The sequence below is a fragment of the Amblyomma maculatum genome, chromosome 1, assembly GCF_055883805.1.
Source record: "Amblyomma maculatum isolate TAMU_Amacu chromosome 1, ASM5588380v1, whole genome shotgun sequence".
NCBI lineage: Eukaryota > Metazoa > Arthropoda > Arachnida > Ixodida > Ixodidae > Amblyomma > Amblyomma maculatum.
In genome coordinates this window covers 191,852,523-191,867,012 of record NC_139344.1, presented here as the reverse complement: position 1 = coordinate 191,867,012, position 14,490 = coordinate 191,852,523, and the positions used below count along the sequence as shown (strand labels likewise).

The 14,490-nt window shown below is 44.7% G+C and overlaps 2 protein-coding genes across 9 annotated transcripts in view; both read right to left on the bottom strand.

Moving 5' to 3' along the window:
* The window catches only part of LOC146205255 (beta-alanine transporter-like), a 201,955-nt gene that overhangs the window by 50,673 nt on the left and 136,792 nt on the right, over positions 1-14,490 (bottom strand). The window contains exon 10 of one of the 8 annotated variants that reach the window (XM_084582606.1): positions 11,108-11,150. The exons of the other annotated variants lie outside the window; for them this stretch is intronic. Coding sequence (XP_084438732.1) covers positions 11,132-11,150 — 19 coding nt within the window. The 3' untranslated portion in view covers positions 11,108-11,131. Of the gene's footprint in view, positions 1-11,107; positions 11,151-14,490 lie in introns of those variants that run through there. 8 annotated transcript variants of the gene reach the window in all.
* LOC146205261 (CXXC motif containing zinc binding protein-like) lies at positions 3,324-11,398 on the bottom strand. Its single transcript, XM_084582948.1, has 2 exons — positions 11,104-11,398; positions 3,324-5,187 (listed from the first exon to the last, which is right to left on the bottom strand). Exons 1-2 carry the CDS (start codon positions 11,197-11,199, stop codon positions 4,792-4,794), a joined length of 492 nt encoding a protein of 163 aa, XP_084439074.1. The 5' UTR covers positions 11,200-11,398; the 3' UTR covers positions 3,324-4,791.

Below are 14,490 nucleotides of genomic sequence, written 5' to 3'. Positions count from 1 at the left end.
TGTCAGCCTCCGGGATCCCTAGCGCGCCATGTGATTTGTAGTTGCGAGCCTCGGCCGTTTGGCTGTGGTGGCGGTACCTGTATTTCTGTTATTCTTCTTTACTACCTTATAACAGCTCTGTTTTCAGTAAGAGTGGTCTTTTTGTAATCGGGAACTGGCATTCTATCGATGCAAACCCACTTCCTTTCTCTCTTTAGTGTTCCTTTAAGGATATTGTTATGTGGTGGCATGACAAGCGATGGAACACGGCGACACAGCAGAAACGAACGACATGATGACATGACGATGAAATATGCTTTAATGGCCAGTGGGCCTGGCGCGAGCGCTTCGCCCCGCGCCACTGCCCGCTTCGTCATCTTAGTAGCATTACCCGGGGCCACCGAGCGATCGTCCAGATCGATTGCTAGAAATCCAATGCATGACGTGACGATGAACACAGATACAGGATTGGGACATGAAACACTGGACACCACAATGAATGCGAAGATGGGAAGAATGCTTGCACCGGAGCATCAAGTTCAATCTTCACCGTTTGCCAAAGGCTATAAGGCTCATGGACACGCCGAACGGCTTGGGCGGGGTTGCTGTCTTCGCTCGAGTGGTCGTGAGGTCGCTTCGTCGTGGGGTCGGCTTTGGGCTCTTCCTGGTCGTCGTGTGTTGTGGTCAGGGCTGGGGACAGCAGCTGGTCGGGTCTGAGCAAAAAGAGCTGGGCGGAAATCTCCATGGGCTTTTGGCAGATCGGCCCTGCGTACGGTTGGCTTCGACGGTGCAAGGCGAGGATGGGGATGAACTGCACCTCCAACCAAATGTTATGTGGTGGCATGACAAGCGATGGAACACGGCGACACAACAGAAACGGAACGACGTGGTGACATGACGATGAAATATGCTTTAATGGCCAGCGAGCCTGGCACAAGCGCTTCGCCCCGTGCCACTGCCCGCTTTGTCATCTTCGTAGCAATATGACATAATAGCATAGGCTACCAGGCCACATATAAAGCCCCGTTTTAACCAAGCCATGTGAACATGCCTGCATGGCCTAAGGGTAATGTGAATACGAGGGCCCTGGCAGGCTGATTCTGATCATCATCATCATCAGCTGCAATATACCCACTGCAAGGCGAAGCCTCTCCCATTTTCCTCCAATTAGCCTGGTCCTGTGCTAGCTGCATCCACTTAACCCCTGCAAACTTCTCAAATTCATCCACCCACCTGACTTTCTTCCACCCTATGCTTCGCTTTCCTTCCCTTGGGATCTAGTTGGTTACTTTTGCAGACTATCGATTATACTGTATTTGCACTACATGTCCTGCTCATGCCCATTTCTCCTTGATTTCGACTAAAATGTCAGTAACTCGAGTTATTTCTCTGACCACTCTGCACGCTTCCTTTCTCTTGATGTTACATGTACCATTTTCCATTCCATAGCCCTCTGTGTTGTCCTCAACTTAACTAGAACCTTTTTCGTTAGCCTTCATGTTTCAGCCCCATAGGTGAGTACTGGTAAGATGCAACTGTTATGCACTACTTTCCTCTTGAGCAAGATCAGTAAGTTGCTGGTCACGATATGAGAGCCTTCTGATATCACCCTCCTATATGAAAGGAAAGGCTCCAGTTGGCAGCTCCTGCCAAGCATAACATTAGGCAAACCTACATCTAGTCAGTGTGCACCCATGTAAACCGCTAGCTACTGCCTGACAGTGTGATACTCGTCTTTCACTCAATACTGGTGCTGGCGCCGGATTTTTCGGTGAACGGGGCCTTTAACGTTGTCGCATTAAAAGGACACTGGCAGAGAAAGAAGCCACACACGGTGCTACACATAGCGCTTTGTGTGCCTTCTTTCTCTGTCCGTGTTCTTTTTGCTTGTTTTTTCCATTGAAGTGCTATTCGCTATGTAAATGGCTGCCTTATGCCTATTTGTTGCTGGAAACTTTCTATTCTGTCAATAAGTGAAGTGTGATAGGCATGAATGGCTTCCTCGAACAGTTGCTGCACATTACATTGGCCTTGTTTGAGATTCTTTCGATAGTGATAAATGCTCGACCCATGCATCAGCTTTCATTTTGTGTGTGTCTAAACTTGGAAGCCTTCTCTAACACATAGCTGCGCTTTTCCTGCATAGCACACCTGTTGCCTGTGTAGCCCATAGCATAGCCATTCTAATGGGCCTGATACAATTTTTTTCTTACATTTATTTTCCTGAAATGTACACTGCATAAAGAGTGCAATATTTGTTGGACTCACTGGTGCTTTACAACGTGGCATGCTCAATGCTAGTTTTGTGAACTCGCTAATGGCAGGCATGTGGCTGATTGGTTGCAGTGGCAGCAGTCCAAATAATGTATCAAAGAGCGAGCACAAGCACAAAAAAAATACTTCTGGTCCAAACTGGAAAATCCTGCTATGAAGTTGCACGAGCCGTGCTGAGCTTTCTGTACCATAGTGGTGGCCTATACATGGCCTCAACTCCTTTGCAGTGGAATAGAAGCTACAAGTTCACTTCAATGCATTCACGAGTTGGTCATACAAATCTAGGTGCCATTGTCTTGTTTACATAGCTTCCACTCCATTGTCAACAAATTACTAGAAGTATTGTGCCAAAGTGTCTGTGTTGTATCTGAAATATGTTGTACTTGGAACTTGCAAGTCATTAAAGTACAGAGTTTGATGCTTTGTTGCTCCCAACATTATCACTTCTAAAGGGGCACATGGTTCCTCTACAAAGTGAACCTGCCCCTCTAAGCACAGAGTGTTCATTTTTGCAGCAACAGCTATCGTCAGGAGAGGCCGGTGTGCCCACCACCTCCTGGATGCCTACTAAGTACTATGTGTGCCAGCCAGCTAATGATGAATATTAACCCCCATTGACAAGGCTGGGCAGTGTCCCTCGCAGAAGTCGGTAAGGCAACTTCGGAGAGCATTGTTTGCCGGCACAGGTAATAGAAAAACTGCCTTAATTTGAGGCTTTCTTTTCCACTGAAGCGATTTCTTTTAAATGCAAAATTGTGACATTATGATGGCAGAAGATTTTGCAGGAATTTATTTTACCAGTAGGCATCCAGGAGTGCACATGAAATGTCTCTCCTGGCCACAGCTGTTGCTGGCTAAGAACTGTCTGTACTTCAAGCAGGGACATCATCGTGTAAAGGGGCCTTGTGCCCCTTAACGGTGCTAGTACTGAGAGCAATAAACCATCAGACTTAGCCTCAGCCCCTTAAAAAATTTCACGCCTATACCTTGCTGACAATGAATTAGGAGTTATGCAAACAAGTAGTAACACAGCCAGAAATTTTTTTTGGGTGGACGTTATACGTCGCTGGTTGAAAAAAAAAAATCCTAAAGCAGGAGAAGGATATAGCAATCGGAAAATTTCGGTGGCGTGTTCCAACACCAAAACAACTCCACTGGCTATGACCCTGCAAACAAGGCAATGGATCCCAGACCTGTGTGACCAGCTTATGAATGCACTGAAGCAGTGCACTTGCAGCTTCCACCCATTGCAAAAAAGTTATGGTCAAGTACAAGCTACTACTGAGGTACAAGAAGCTAGGCAGGGTTTGTTTGGGGGAAATTCAAGCTTTGCCTTTAGAGTAAATGTTATAGTGCTTTTAACACTGCCTTTTCATTCTAGAAGATTTTTAATATATATTTTTTGTTTAAGTTGGTTTTTAAGGAAAGGAAGGTACAGTGTCTCACTCCTCTGCGGACACCTACACTTAATTGTACAAGTAATGGCATACAATAAGAGGTACATATGTCATTGGTTCGAATCCTTATTGCAAACTAGCCTTCAACTTGACCAGCAGATGGATGCAGAATGGGAAGCGAAATGGTATGGCACCACCCTGAACACTGCACAAAGAACGGCTGTGTCACAGTGTTGATTTGAAAACACATGCACGTTTTGCAGACAACTGCTTTGCTGCACAATGGATTGATGCTACGACAAAACCTTTCAGTACAAACTTATCTTATGTCCAGTTTTTCCTGGCATTCCTTTTAATGTGCAACTTCTTCCCTGAACACATTTCTATGCCAGCTGCAGATAGGCAGACAGAGCATACTCTTCTGGCACTTCAAGGCATTGGTATGTCTCCCTTCCTCTTCCACTTTTTCTTTTTTCTTTCCTTCTCACAGATTGTGATGTAAATGCTGGCTGAGCCATTCAATGATGCAATGACCAAGCTGAAGCAAGATCCTTGATATATGCTACGGCCTACTTAAATATTTGATCAACACTTATAATTTCCCCTACAGAGTTTTTCCTCACTTCCTGTGAATATCTGGTCATTCCTTCACAGACTGCAAGCATGCAAAGAGGTGCTGTATGTGGGCATGTTTAAATATTTGGGCATGCTGCATTGTAATTAGTAACATTAAACTACTTATCAGCAATTTTTACACAAAGATCAAGCTGCAAATCAAGCATGGCCGCCCCATGTGCTATGTGAAGAACAATGAGTACAATGGCAATGAAGTATGTGCATGTCAGTGAGAAATGCAGTAGCAGTAAAAAAAAAAAAAAGTAGAAAAAAATTTTTAATGGACACACAACACACTCTCACTTTTAAACCAGTACACCACTTCTGACAATCTCAAAGTCGGCAGAGAGTCAGCAAAGCAGTAACATTTCTCAAAAAAAAAGGAACAAACAAACAAAAGGACACAAAACGATGCAACGTTTCTTTCAGATGCGAACTCTGATGTCTCTCTTGGCTCACCGCCCGCGCTCCTTGCTCGGCATTAGGGGACTGGACAGGGATACCACGGCGAGCAGAGGCAAACTTGTCACTTGATCTTCGTGAAACAGAACTCCAGGTCGTAGATTCCAACAGCTTGTTCCCCTTTCTCATCATAATCAGCCCACTGATTGTCCTCGAACTCGACGTCTACAAACACAGTTCCGCTTCCCGTTGCTTCAGCGCTGAAGCCATCTCTGGCATCGAACGCAACTGGTTCAGCTCCACGGCACTCGAATACGGCAACGGTAGCAAAGCTGGATGCATTATCGGCGCTGTAGGTCTGTAACTTGTCATTCAGAATATCGATGCTGTTTTCCCTGCTGCACAGCCTGCACTTCAGGACCAAGTTGGCATTTGCACGTCTCCCCCTCATAGCAGTTTTGTTGGCCGCCTCGACCGTCTGCCAAGAAGTCGTTTCTTCTCCACAATTCATGCATTTTAACTTACGAAGTGTCTAAAGGTACGTCCGACGTATCCATTCGATTCTCGTAAAGATACGGCGGACGTCGATATACAGGCTCATGGCTATATGCACGTCGAACGCGGCCACATTCCGCTTGCTACGCGTGAATGATCTTATCCTCTATGATATCAGCTAGCCGGACTCTCGATTAGGTGCTACGAAGAGTGCATCCGTTCTAACATAGAATACGGTCTTCACTTAGGGTTGTGTACGGCAAGCATCGCTGTCACGCACATAGCTGCAGGCGATGCTACGTACTGCACCAGCTCCACCAGCTGGCATCGAGATACGCACATTCACGAGCAGCTTTCGCTTCGCTCTAAACTATCACCTCGATCTGCCCGTAATGCGAGCGAGCTATTCCTAGCATTTACGCTGTCTTAGGTCGTGCATCGACCTCCGAAGATCTAGCGCTGGCACAACACACACGCACCTCGCCGTGCAGAACATTCAGCAGTCCAAAGTATGTATGTGAAATGGCATTATGCTTGTTCCTCACATGCAGACCGAGGAAACAGGATGTTTCTAGCTAAATTCTTCGTTTAAATTCTAACTCAGAGTCGTGGCAGAAGACATGCCGAATCTACTAGAGGCCTGCGCTGCTACTGCGGCGAGCTGCACATCGACTCGTCGAGGCGAAGACCTACTGCACCGCACCGCAAGAGTGCACAACCGGAAAGACGGAAGCACGAATGATCCGATTTCCATGTGAACAGCAATGTTCTTTGTGCTTAGCCTGCATCTTTTTCTTGTCGTTGAATTTTGCGTACATGTAGTTTAAACCTCCGCATGCTCGAGGTTAGCGTGACCCGACTGAACGGCCGCGCAGCTTTGAAACGATCGGGATCGATATGCATGCATCGCCGGACTTAGGTATGCGGTAGAAAATGTGAGCTGCACATTTCGTTGCAGAAGCTGACTCTTGGAATTTTGCAGAGTGTGCCATGCAAGTGATCGTTGCTACAACCACGCATCCATGTTCCAACGGCTGGCCTACCCCGAGGCGCATAAATGTTCAACCGTGGACGTATCAATGATCGAAGAGAGGACAGATTTTCACAATATTGGGCGCGAAATCGATAGCTACCAGTGCTCAGTGTTAGAGAAATTCTGCCTTGATCATGCGCAATTCAGTGTTTCAGGTGTGGTCTGTAGCTATAAGTTTGAACAGTTTGCCTGTCAAGTCAGCGGCGCCAGCGATGGACCGGCGGAGCGATTTTCCACGTTACACCGCTGTCTAGCTAGAAAGCCTACCTAGGCGGCGTTTGACATTCAGCTGCTTTTTGTGGGCCCCGTAATTTAAAGCAACGCCTTCAGAAACGCGTTAAATGTTAAAAAATGTATTCTCTTCAACAGTTTCACTCCAGGCTGTCAAAGCAGGCGGACGTTGATAAGACAGTTGAGCACTGCAGTCTTTAGAAATCTGTAGAATCGCCTTCAGTTTGTAGAATTATTGGAATAGGTCACTTTCCGATCGCTGGGACATAGACCCGCATGACAGCGCTGTCACGTGAATAAGGACCACACCAGACCGAAAGCTTGTCTCATATTACATAGCTAACCAAGGTATACCTTACAGCATTGTATTGATTTTGATTTTTGCATTGATTTTTATGGTGCATAAGCAACTAATTCTGCCATGCACCAAGAACAAGGTGTAATGTATTTATTTTGTGTGTAATGACTAAAATGTTGTTTAGGATGTAGCTTGTTTAGGAACATTTTAGGAAACCAAAAATGCAGGAAATTTGCACGTCTCTCCTAGAATCATGCTGGTATGGAAAAGGATCTGTTGCAAAATTGTACAAAATGTTTCCTCTTATTTTCTCGACTCTGGCGCACGTGTAAGATATGGTTTATTGTTAGTTCATCTCCACACTCCTTGCATATTGGTTTGTCCTCTTTCATAAGTATGAAGCTGTGTGTGAGGTGTGGATATGTGTTTTGTGAAGATGACCTAAAATGGCCTCCATGTTGTGTTTTTGATTACTGCATGATTTCCATTCCTTAATGACAGGTTTGACAAGTATAGTTTGTAGTTTATTTCATTGTTTCAAAAATCCTGCCATTTCACTCTCACTTTTCTTTGTACAAGCTTCTTGGTATCTTCATGCAGCATATTCACCCTCTGTAATTTAGCATTGCGTCAAGGTAACCTAGTTATTTCTTTTCATCACCTTTCAAGACAACTGTCCCGATTTCATAAAGTGTAGGGTTTCTGACGACAGGAACTCCTTGGAAGTCGTAGAAATAAATGAGATCCACAATCATGAGCTATCTAGGGTGTGCATATACATGTCCATCGCTCAGTGGAATGGTGTCAGTACGCTGTTAGAACAGGTCTTGTGGTAACAACAACCATTGTCTGAGGTGGTCCTTTAATGGGCATTGAAATGCTATGTAACTACAGGTACTGATAGAACTCTTGATCACGTTATGTGATGGTGTGATCCTTGCATGCATATTAGGTATACATTTCAGAATCTGCAGTGCACCACTTGACCATTTGCCACCAGTTTGTGTGAAAATGTATTTGTCATGCATGTTAACCAGTATTTAACAGATGACCCCTGTGCACAAGCCAAAAGTGCCATGAGCCAAATGTCACGAGGCCACACGACATGGCAGGAGCTGTTAAGTCAAGCTTACAAAGTTATATTTGAAATATGTTCTGCGACGTTTCAGCTCCAATTAAGAAAGGTTGAGGCTTACAGAGGTCTATGCCAGGTTGTCTATCACCTAACAGGGCAGCCTACGACCGTATGCTAATGAGTATATCTGAGATAACAGAGACATGAATTAAGGAATTAGTAATTATGTTTTTAGCAAAGGGCATGTAAATTAACGGGAATCCAGAGTGGGATCTGCAGACAAGAAACATTAATGCTGGCACACCATACCCTTAAAGGTGGAGATTAGGAGTCTCCCTAATTTTTTTTCTGCTCAACGCTTGTCATTTCCTTCGTTCTTCCAGATGAGGAAGATGTGAAAATGATAGCATCGAAAATTCCAGAGACCATCGTTAACAAGGATGCTGATCCCAACAGCATAAAAAAGGAATTTCAGAAAAGATGGGTAACTAGTAATGCTGGCAACAGTTGAAGCTAAGTGGAAAGGCATGAAATTGAAATGTAACATATGCAGAGATATGTTGCGAGACGACCAGTCTGTGGTGTGCGACATCTGTCTCCGTTAGTTTCATCAAGTGATTGGCCAAAGCAGATGGGGCTTGTGGTTTTGTGATAAGTGCAGTGTAGTAGCATAGATGCAGCCTTGCCCATTAATAATTGGAGTGGAGTAAGTGTATTGTTTTGTTTTTGTAAGATGTTCATGGTTTCCATGCAAACATTATGAGAAATTTTTTCCTAGAGAATGTTTGCTGAAATGTGAATATAATGTGCAATAAAACTAATGTTTTATTGCTATTTACTTTTTCTTGTATACATTAGTTCTGTGAAGAAAACCACAGGCTAGAAGGAAATGTAATGGCATGCATTTTGATACTTGGCCCCGTTGTGCTGGCTCAGTAGTTAGAGTGCTTGGCTGCTGAACCCAAAGATGCAGATTTGGTTCCAGCCACAGCAGAGGCATTTCAATAGAGGCGAAACAATAGGCTGTCATGCACCGTGCGGTGTCAGTGCATGTAAAAGAACCCCAGGTGGTCGAAATTATACCGGAGCCCTCAACTATTGTGTTCCTCATAGCCGTAGTTATTTTGGGATGCTAAACCAGATATATATCACATCATACTCTGAGTAAGATGCTATTCATGGTCAGTTAATCATACACTAAATGATCAATTTTTTTCTGCATGGTACAGCAGCTGTTGTACAATTTTACTTTAGCCTTCATGAAGAATATCACACTGGCTCCACATGGCTTTCTGTTGACCCTTGATATGTGTCACAATCACACACCCGAGTATGTATTTGTCTAAAGGCACCTATGCATGCAAGGAGGGGACCATTACTTTCCACTTGTCAGAACTGAAATGCATGATCCACATCATTTCTGTAATTCAACTGCTTGCTATTTGAACTGTCCAGCATTGATGCAAGTTTCAAAGAACTGCAATTAGAAAATGAATCTAAACAGCAAACCATGCCATGAACTGCTTCGGTTTCATCTTTAGCAACTGTTTGGGAACTAAAATTAGCCAAATGTTGCAAAACATAGATGAGAGGTTACAAAATCTAAAAAACAATGCAGCCTACCTGTGGCATGTAGGGTTTCACATCCTAAAGTGACATATGTAGCTATGAAGAATACCGTAGTGGAGAGCTCCAGACTAATTTGACTGCCCAGGCTTTGTACTTTGCATTGACATCTTGCAGAAAACAGAAGCATTTGCATTTCACCTGCACCAAAGTGCGACTGCCATCACTGGTATTAAACATCACGACCTTGGGGCAAGTAGCCGAACGTGTCACTAAGATGTCGCAGCGTGTACATACATGCTATACATGTCAACCTTTCTAGCATTAAAGCTGTCACATGCATGGCAGATATTCATGTTCAGCTTTGGACTGACAAGTTTAAAAGTGTGCTATTTGTGTTTTTCTAGCATGAAAAACAAAGAAAATTAAGGAAAAGCGAAAAAAAATGAACATAATATGTTGAAAAAACACTAGTCATTAACACATAAAGCATATTCGTTCCTTTATTAATGATAAAGTGGCCTTCAACAATAGTACAAAGCCTGAAAATTTCGAAAGGTGCTGTGCCAGGCAGCTATTTTACAGAAACCTGAACCATTTCACCTGTAGGAATGCGCATCCCGGCGGTGTGGGCTGGGCACTTATTTTTCGGTCCACTCCAACATGCGAAAACTGCATCATGTGCATTCCCATTTTCCGAGTTTTGAGCTCTGTAGTACAGGCTAACAAATTGTCGATGACTTATTTTCGTCTGATTGTTGCACAGCGCGTGTAAATAAATTACTACTGCACCTAATAAACACTGACATGCACGTGCAACATCGCCGATCATAAACGGACACACTGATGTCCGTCCGGGCATCGGCGCACTCATCACAGCACTCTTCGTAGTCTCACACAGCACTCTAGTAGGACGTAATCCGTAATCACAGCATCTCACGGTAAGCACAAACCACACCTCCAGTTGTACAACAAACACGAATGACGCGATGCTTGGGCTAGAAACACGCCGGCGGTGCCCAGCTTTTTCAGCGCCGCTTGTACTACGTAGAACTTGCAGCACCAAACCTCAATGCGAGCAGAAAGCGATGCGTTACGTGACGCATCTCATCACATATGGAAGTGAGGAAACTTTGAAGAATCAAAACTACATAATTACATAACGACCGTCGTAGACGTTAATCCACATGATAACGAGGACCAAATGAGCGGGCGTGCGGGCCGCGGGCTGGCCGTCAACACCGCGATTACATGCGCTTGCGCTCTGGTCGTGCTTGCCACCCTGCCGCGGTCCAACTCACGTAAACCTATCATCATGCCATCACGTAGTGTATCACCCATTCTAGGCACTATTCTTGCCACTGTACTATTCTTTGTAATTTCACATTTCACGCATGCAGTATGTATACATACTTCTTGCACCTCGTACGTATGTACACCATGCGTACACCTCATACCAACTTCGATTTGGCTACATATGGCTACCATGTTGTTGCTACAACCACATCTGGGGATCTCGGACTCGGATCCGTCCGGCTTTCCCGACGGATCCCAAGGCCCATATCGGAGAAAAATGCGTTGGGTCCGTCGGAAGAACCCTACCGATCGGGTCCGTCCGCCGTACCTCTGAAAAATATTTCCCGGATCCGTCCGACGGATCCCGAAGAAAAACGCACCGGGTCCGTCGGACGTACCTTTAAGACCACTGATCGGGTCCGTCGGACGTACCTTTAGCCACAGCCTTTAACTTAAGGCGCCACACACAGTCACGACTCGGCGTGAAACCTGTAATGTTGTCCAGATTAGCACGTAGCTGTAAGTCAATCTTGACCATTTCTGGACGCTTAAGACTAATCTCGTGGCAAAGAACGTTCGAACAGTCAATTAAGACTAAGCCCGTCCAAAAAAATCCAACACTGCTGGCTTACACTGTTCCACATTGGCTGATTAGGCTGATCACTGATCACTTTTTAACAGCGCGCGACAACCACCGCCAATTACAGGGTTACAGCAATTATGCCACGAATGCTTGAAGACATGTTGAACCAAATTACTAGACTCAACCTTATTTTAACTATGAAACTCGATTTTAAGACCTTACCACTTTTGAAGACTACAAGACTGTGGCGGCACCTGTAATCTCCCCACTCGGCCATGTCATGTGATTTTGTGACGTCACACAACCTGACGGCCAACCAACGCATGACCACGTCACCTGCCAACTGCCACCTTCCAGATTAATGCTCGTCATATTTTATTTTTTTCTCGCAACGCTCACGACGCTGGATTTTGTGGAGAACGGGGCTTTTAAAGCAATCGCCCTAAGAAATACATTTAAGAAACGAGAGTCGAAAACATTGGTACTGGCAAGACATTTAATCGTGATCACTGTATCAAGCGCTGTCACAGGAAAACAATGTCTAAGACTCCCATGTTTATTGGCCGCTGTGGTGTTTAATGCCTGCTTTTAGCGTGCATTTAGGCGGCAAGTTCTGCAAGCACGCGGAAAGGCTGCATAGAGATTCTTATGGTAAGCTAAGAAATAATTGTTAATTGTTATTAATTAGTTATGTCGACAGGAAATTAATACTGTCACCATCTTATATCCTGATCGTTATATGATTATAAAAAATAAAGAAAGAAAACCACATCCCGCGATCCACCTCACCAACAGCATGCGGTTGATTTTTCTCCTACTTTGTAATAAATTGGCATTCAGGGATAAAAAAAAATTGCAGTATTAATTTCCAATAACAGCAAAAAATAATAACAACTGAAAAGATGGACACATTTCCTCATGCTTTTCTTGGTTTCACTGACTCTTCCTTTGTACGCATGTAATAACGAGTCCCTAATTTCCCTACAGTTGTCTGCGATTTCTATGCTGTATAAATATTCAGAAAAAAAAAAACGGCGCATTTTGCGCTTTGCACGAGAATTAGAGTTTCTGTAAACGTATTTTCTTGCAAAAGAGAATTCAAGAAAGCTTAATTACGGAAATATTTTCTCAATAACCAGATTTGTTCCCGAATTTGAACCCAAATATACCGTCCGGTTTTCCCCTCCGAATTCTGCACAAAACAAAAATAAAAGACAAGAGACCTTAAATATACAGCAAACATAGTTTTGGAATAGAGAGGAATTATTTCAATAACGTTTCCCTACGAGCTTTGCGGGGTGCCCTGCATGACACGCATGTTAACTTGAGCGCATGGCATCAAAATTAGGTGCAATAGTTGTGCCTTATTATTATTGACACCTTTTGCTTCTTGCAGGGTGGTGATTCATGTTTTACTTGAAGTTCTGGCACAAATGTTAATTTCTCATGGAAACGACTGATTAATTATTTCAAGTAATCAAATTTAAGGTAAGATAATTTTTATAGCTCTCCAAAGTCTTTACAGAGAAAAGGGGCGTCTAACTTCATATGATGCCCGCGGCCGGACACGGCGCGAGGCGACGCACGTATATGCACTTGTGCAAGCACACACACAGTGACCATATCGGCACGTTATCACGACGAGTAAAGACTAATTCGCTAACTAATTATTTGTTGGCTTGAAGAGAAAAGTATCAATGCAAAAGTTGCAGATCGCTTTGAAAAGCGGTTAACTACGTTGTTTCCATCATACGCGATTAACGTAGCTATATTTGTTTGTCTACAAAGAAAACTGTCACGTGACCAGCTACTACATTAAAACACTCACCCAGTGCGCACGCAAAGATTCATCCAAGAGAGCGCTGCAGAGAAAAGCGGATTTTGTTACCTGGGATGCGTCTCGGACTCGCCGCGGTGGCACAGTGGCTAAGACGCTCGGCTACTAAACCGGAGTTTCGTGGTTCGAACCCGACTGCGACGACCGCCTTTAGATAGAGGCGAAACGCAAATGCGTCCTTGTGCTGGGCTATGTCGGTGTACGCTAAAGATCCCTAGGCGGTAGAAATTATTCTGTAGCCCTCGACTAAGCACCTCTTCTTTCGTTCCCACCTTCCTCCCTTCCCTTACTGCACGGTTCAGGTGTCCACAGAACAAGTGTGACAGATACTGCGCCTTTCATTTCCTGTACACCAATTCGCATATTTTTACTTTTCTCTCAGCATTGATGTGACGCAGCTATCACGAGAAAGCTTTTTTTTTATTGCGCGAAGTATATCGCTTTCGACAGTAATGTATCGATATATATATATATAAATGCTATGAAGCATGGTGAAAACAAGGTTGGCTAGCTTTTTTTTTTTGAGACATGGAAATGCAACCTTTTTATTGGCACATTGTTCCTCAAGCAAATAATCAGAAAGTTAATTAGTATCTAATAATCATCAACTTTCGCGAGCGAAACAATGCAGCAGACTAGGCGACTCTGTACATCTCTTAGTTTGTATCCTGCAAAATGAGGGACACCGACCATGCCGATTGTGTGTTTAGTTGAGTATATTGTCCCTTTAATACTGTCAAGTTTTCGGATTGGTGGCCGAAAATCGCCGACCTCTTTCGTTTTTAATTTTCGTCGTCGAAGCCTCTCCACTGTGCATACTATAGCACAACCACGGCCTGACTTGAGCGCCGCCGCTGAAGTCCGGTATTGGCAGAACCAACATAAGTGGTGTTGCGTCCGGACGGCGGCTTCAAAGGGACATCTGGCCAAGTGCCTTTCGAAGAGGCCACAGTGAACGACTTCCTGTGCCACGCATTCTCTTCGGTCCTTGTTTCGACGTGTATCGGGAATTTATGACTGTCTGCGCCTTCTCCGCCCAAAAAGAGAAACACACAGAGCAGTTGGCGCCGATCTTACAAGAACTGCGTTTACGCGGTGCTGTCTAACTGCTCGGTTTTCGTCACTTCGCGCCGCGGCCGAGACGCGACTCCGGGGCCATTTGCCGTGAAGCGGAGCGGACGGAGCCGGCGGCGCAGCCCTTTCCAAGGGTTTCGGATACCACCTCCAAGGAGCGGCCGCTTCCGCCGCGGTCATAAATTTTAACCCGCGTCAAGCTGCCCTTTGACCGTGGGCGTTCCTCTGGACTCTCTCCCACAGTTACGTGATGTGACGTGCGTTCCTAGGGACTCTGTGTGGGGACCTGGGGAACTTTTTCGGTAGATATACCGAGCTCCATCGTATGCGAGCTC

Excerpts from the sequence above, each read along its gene's own strand:
- LOC146205261 (XM_084582948.1), bottom strand. The coding sequence starts at position 11,199 with ATGGTCAAGATTGACTTACAGCTACGTGCTAATCTGGACAACATTACA. Across the intron at positions 5,188-11,103 it reads GGCGCCTTAAGTTAAAGGCT|TTAAAATGCATGAATTGTGG; the intron begins GTGGCTAAAGGT and ends ACACTTCGTAAG.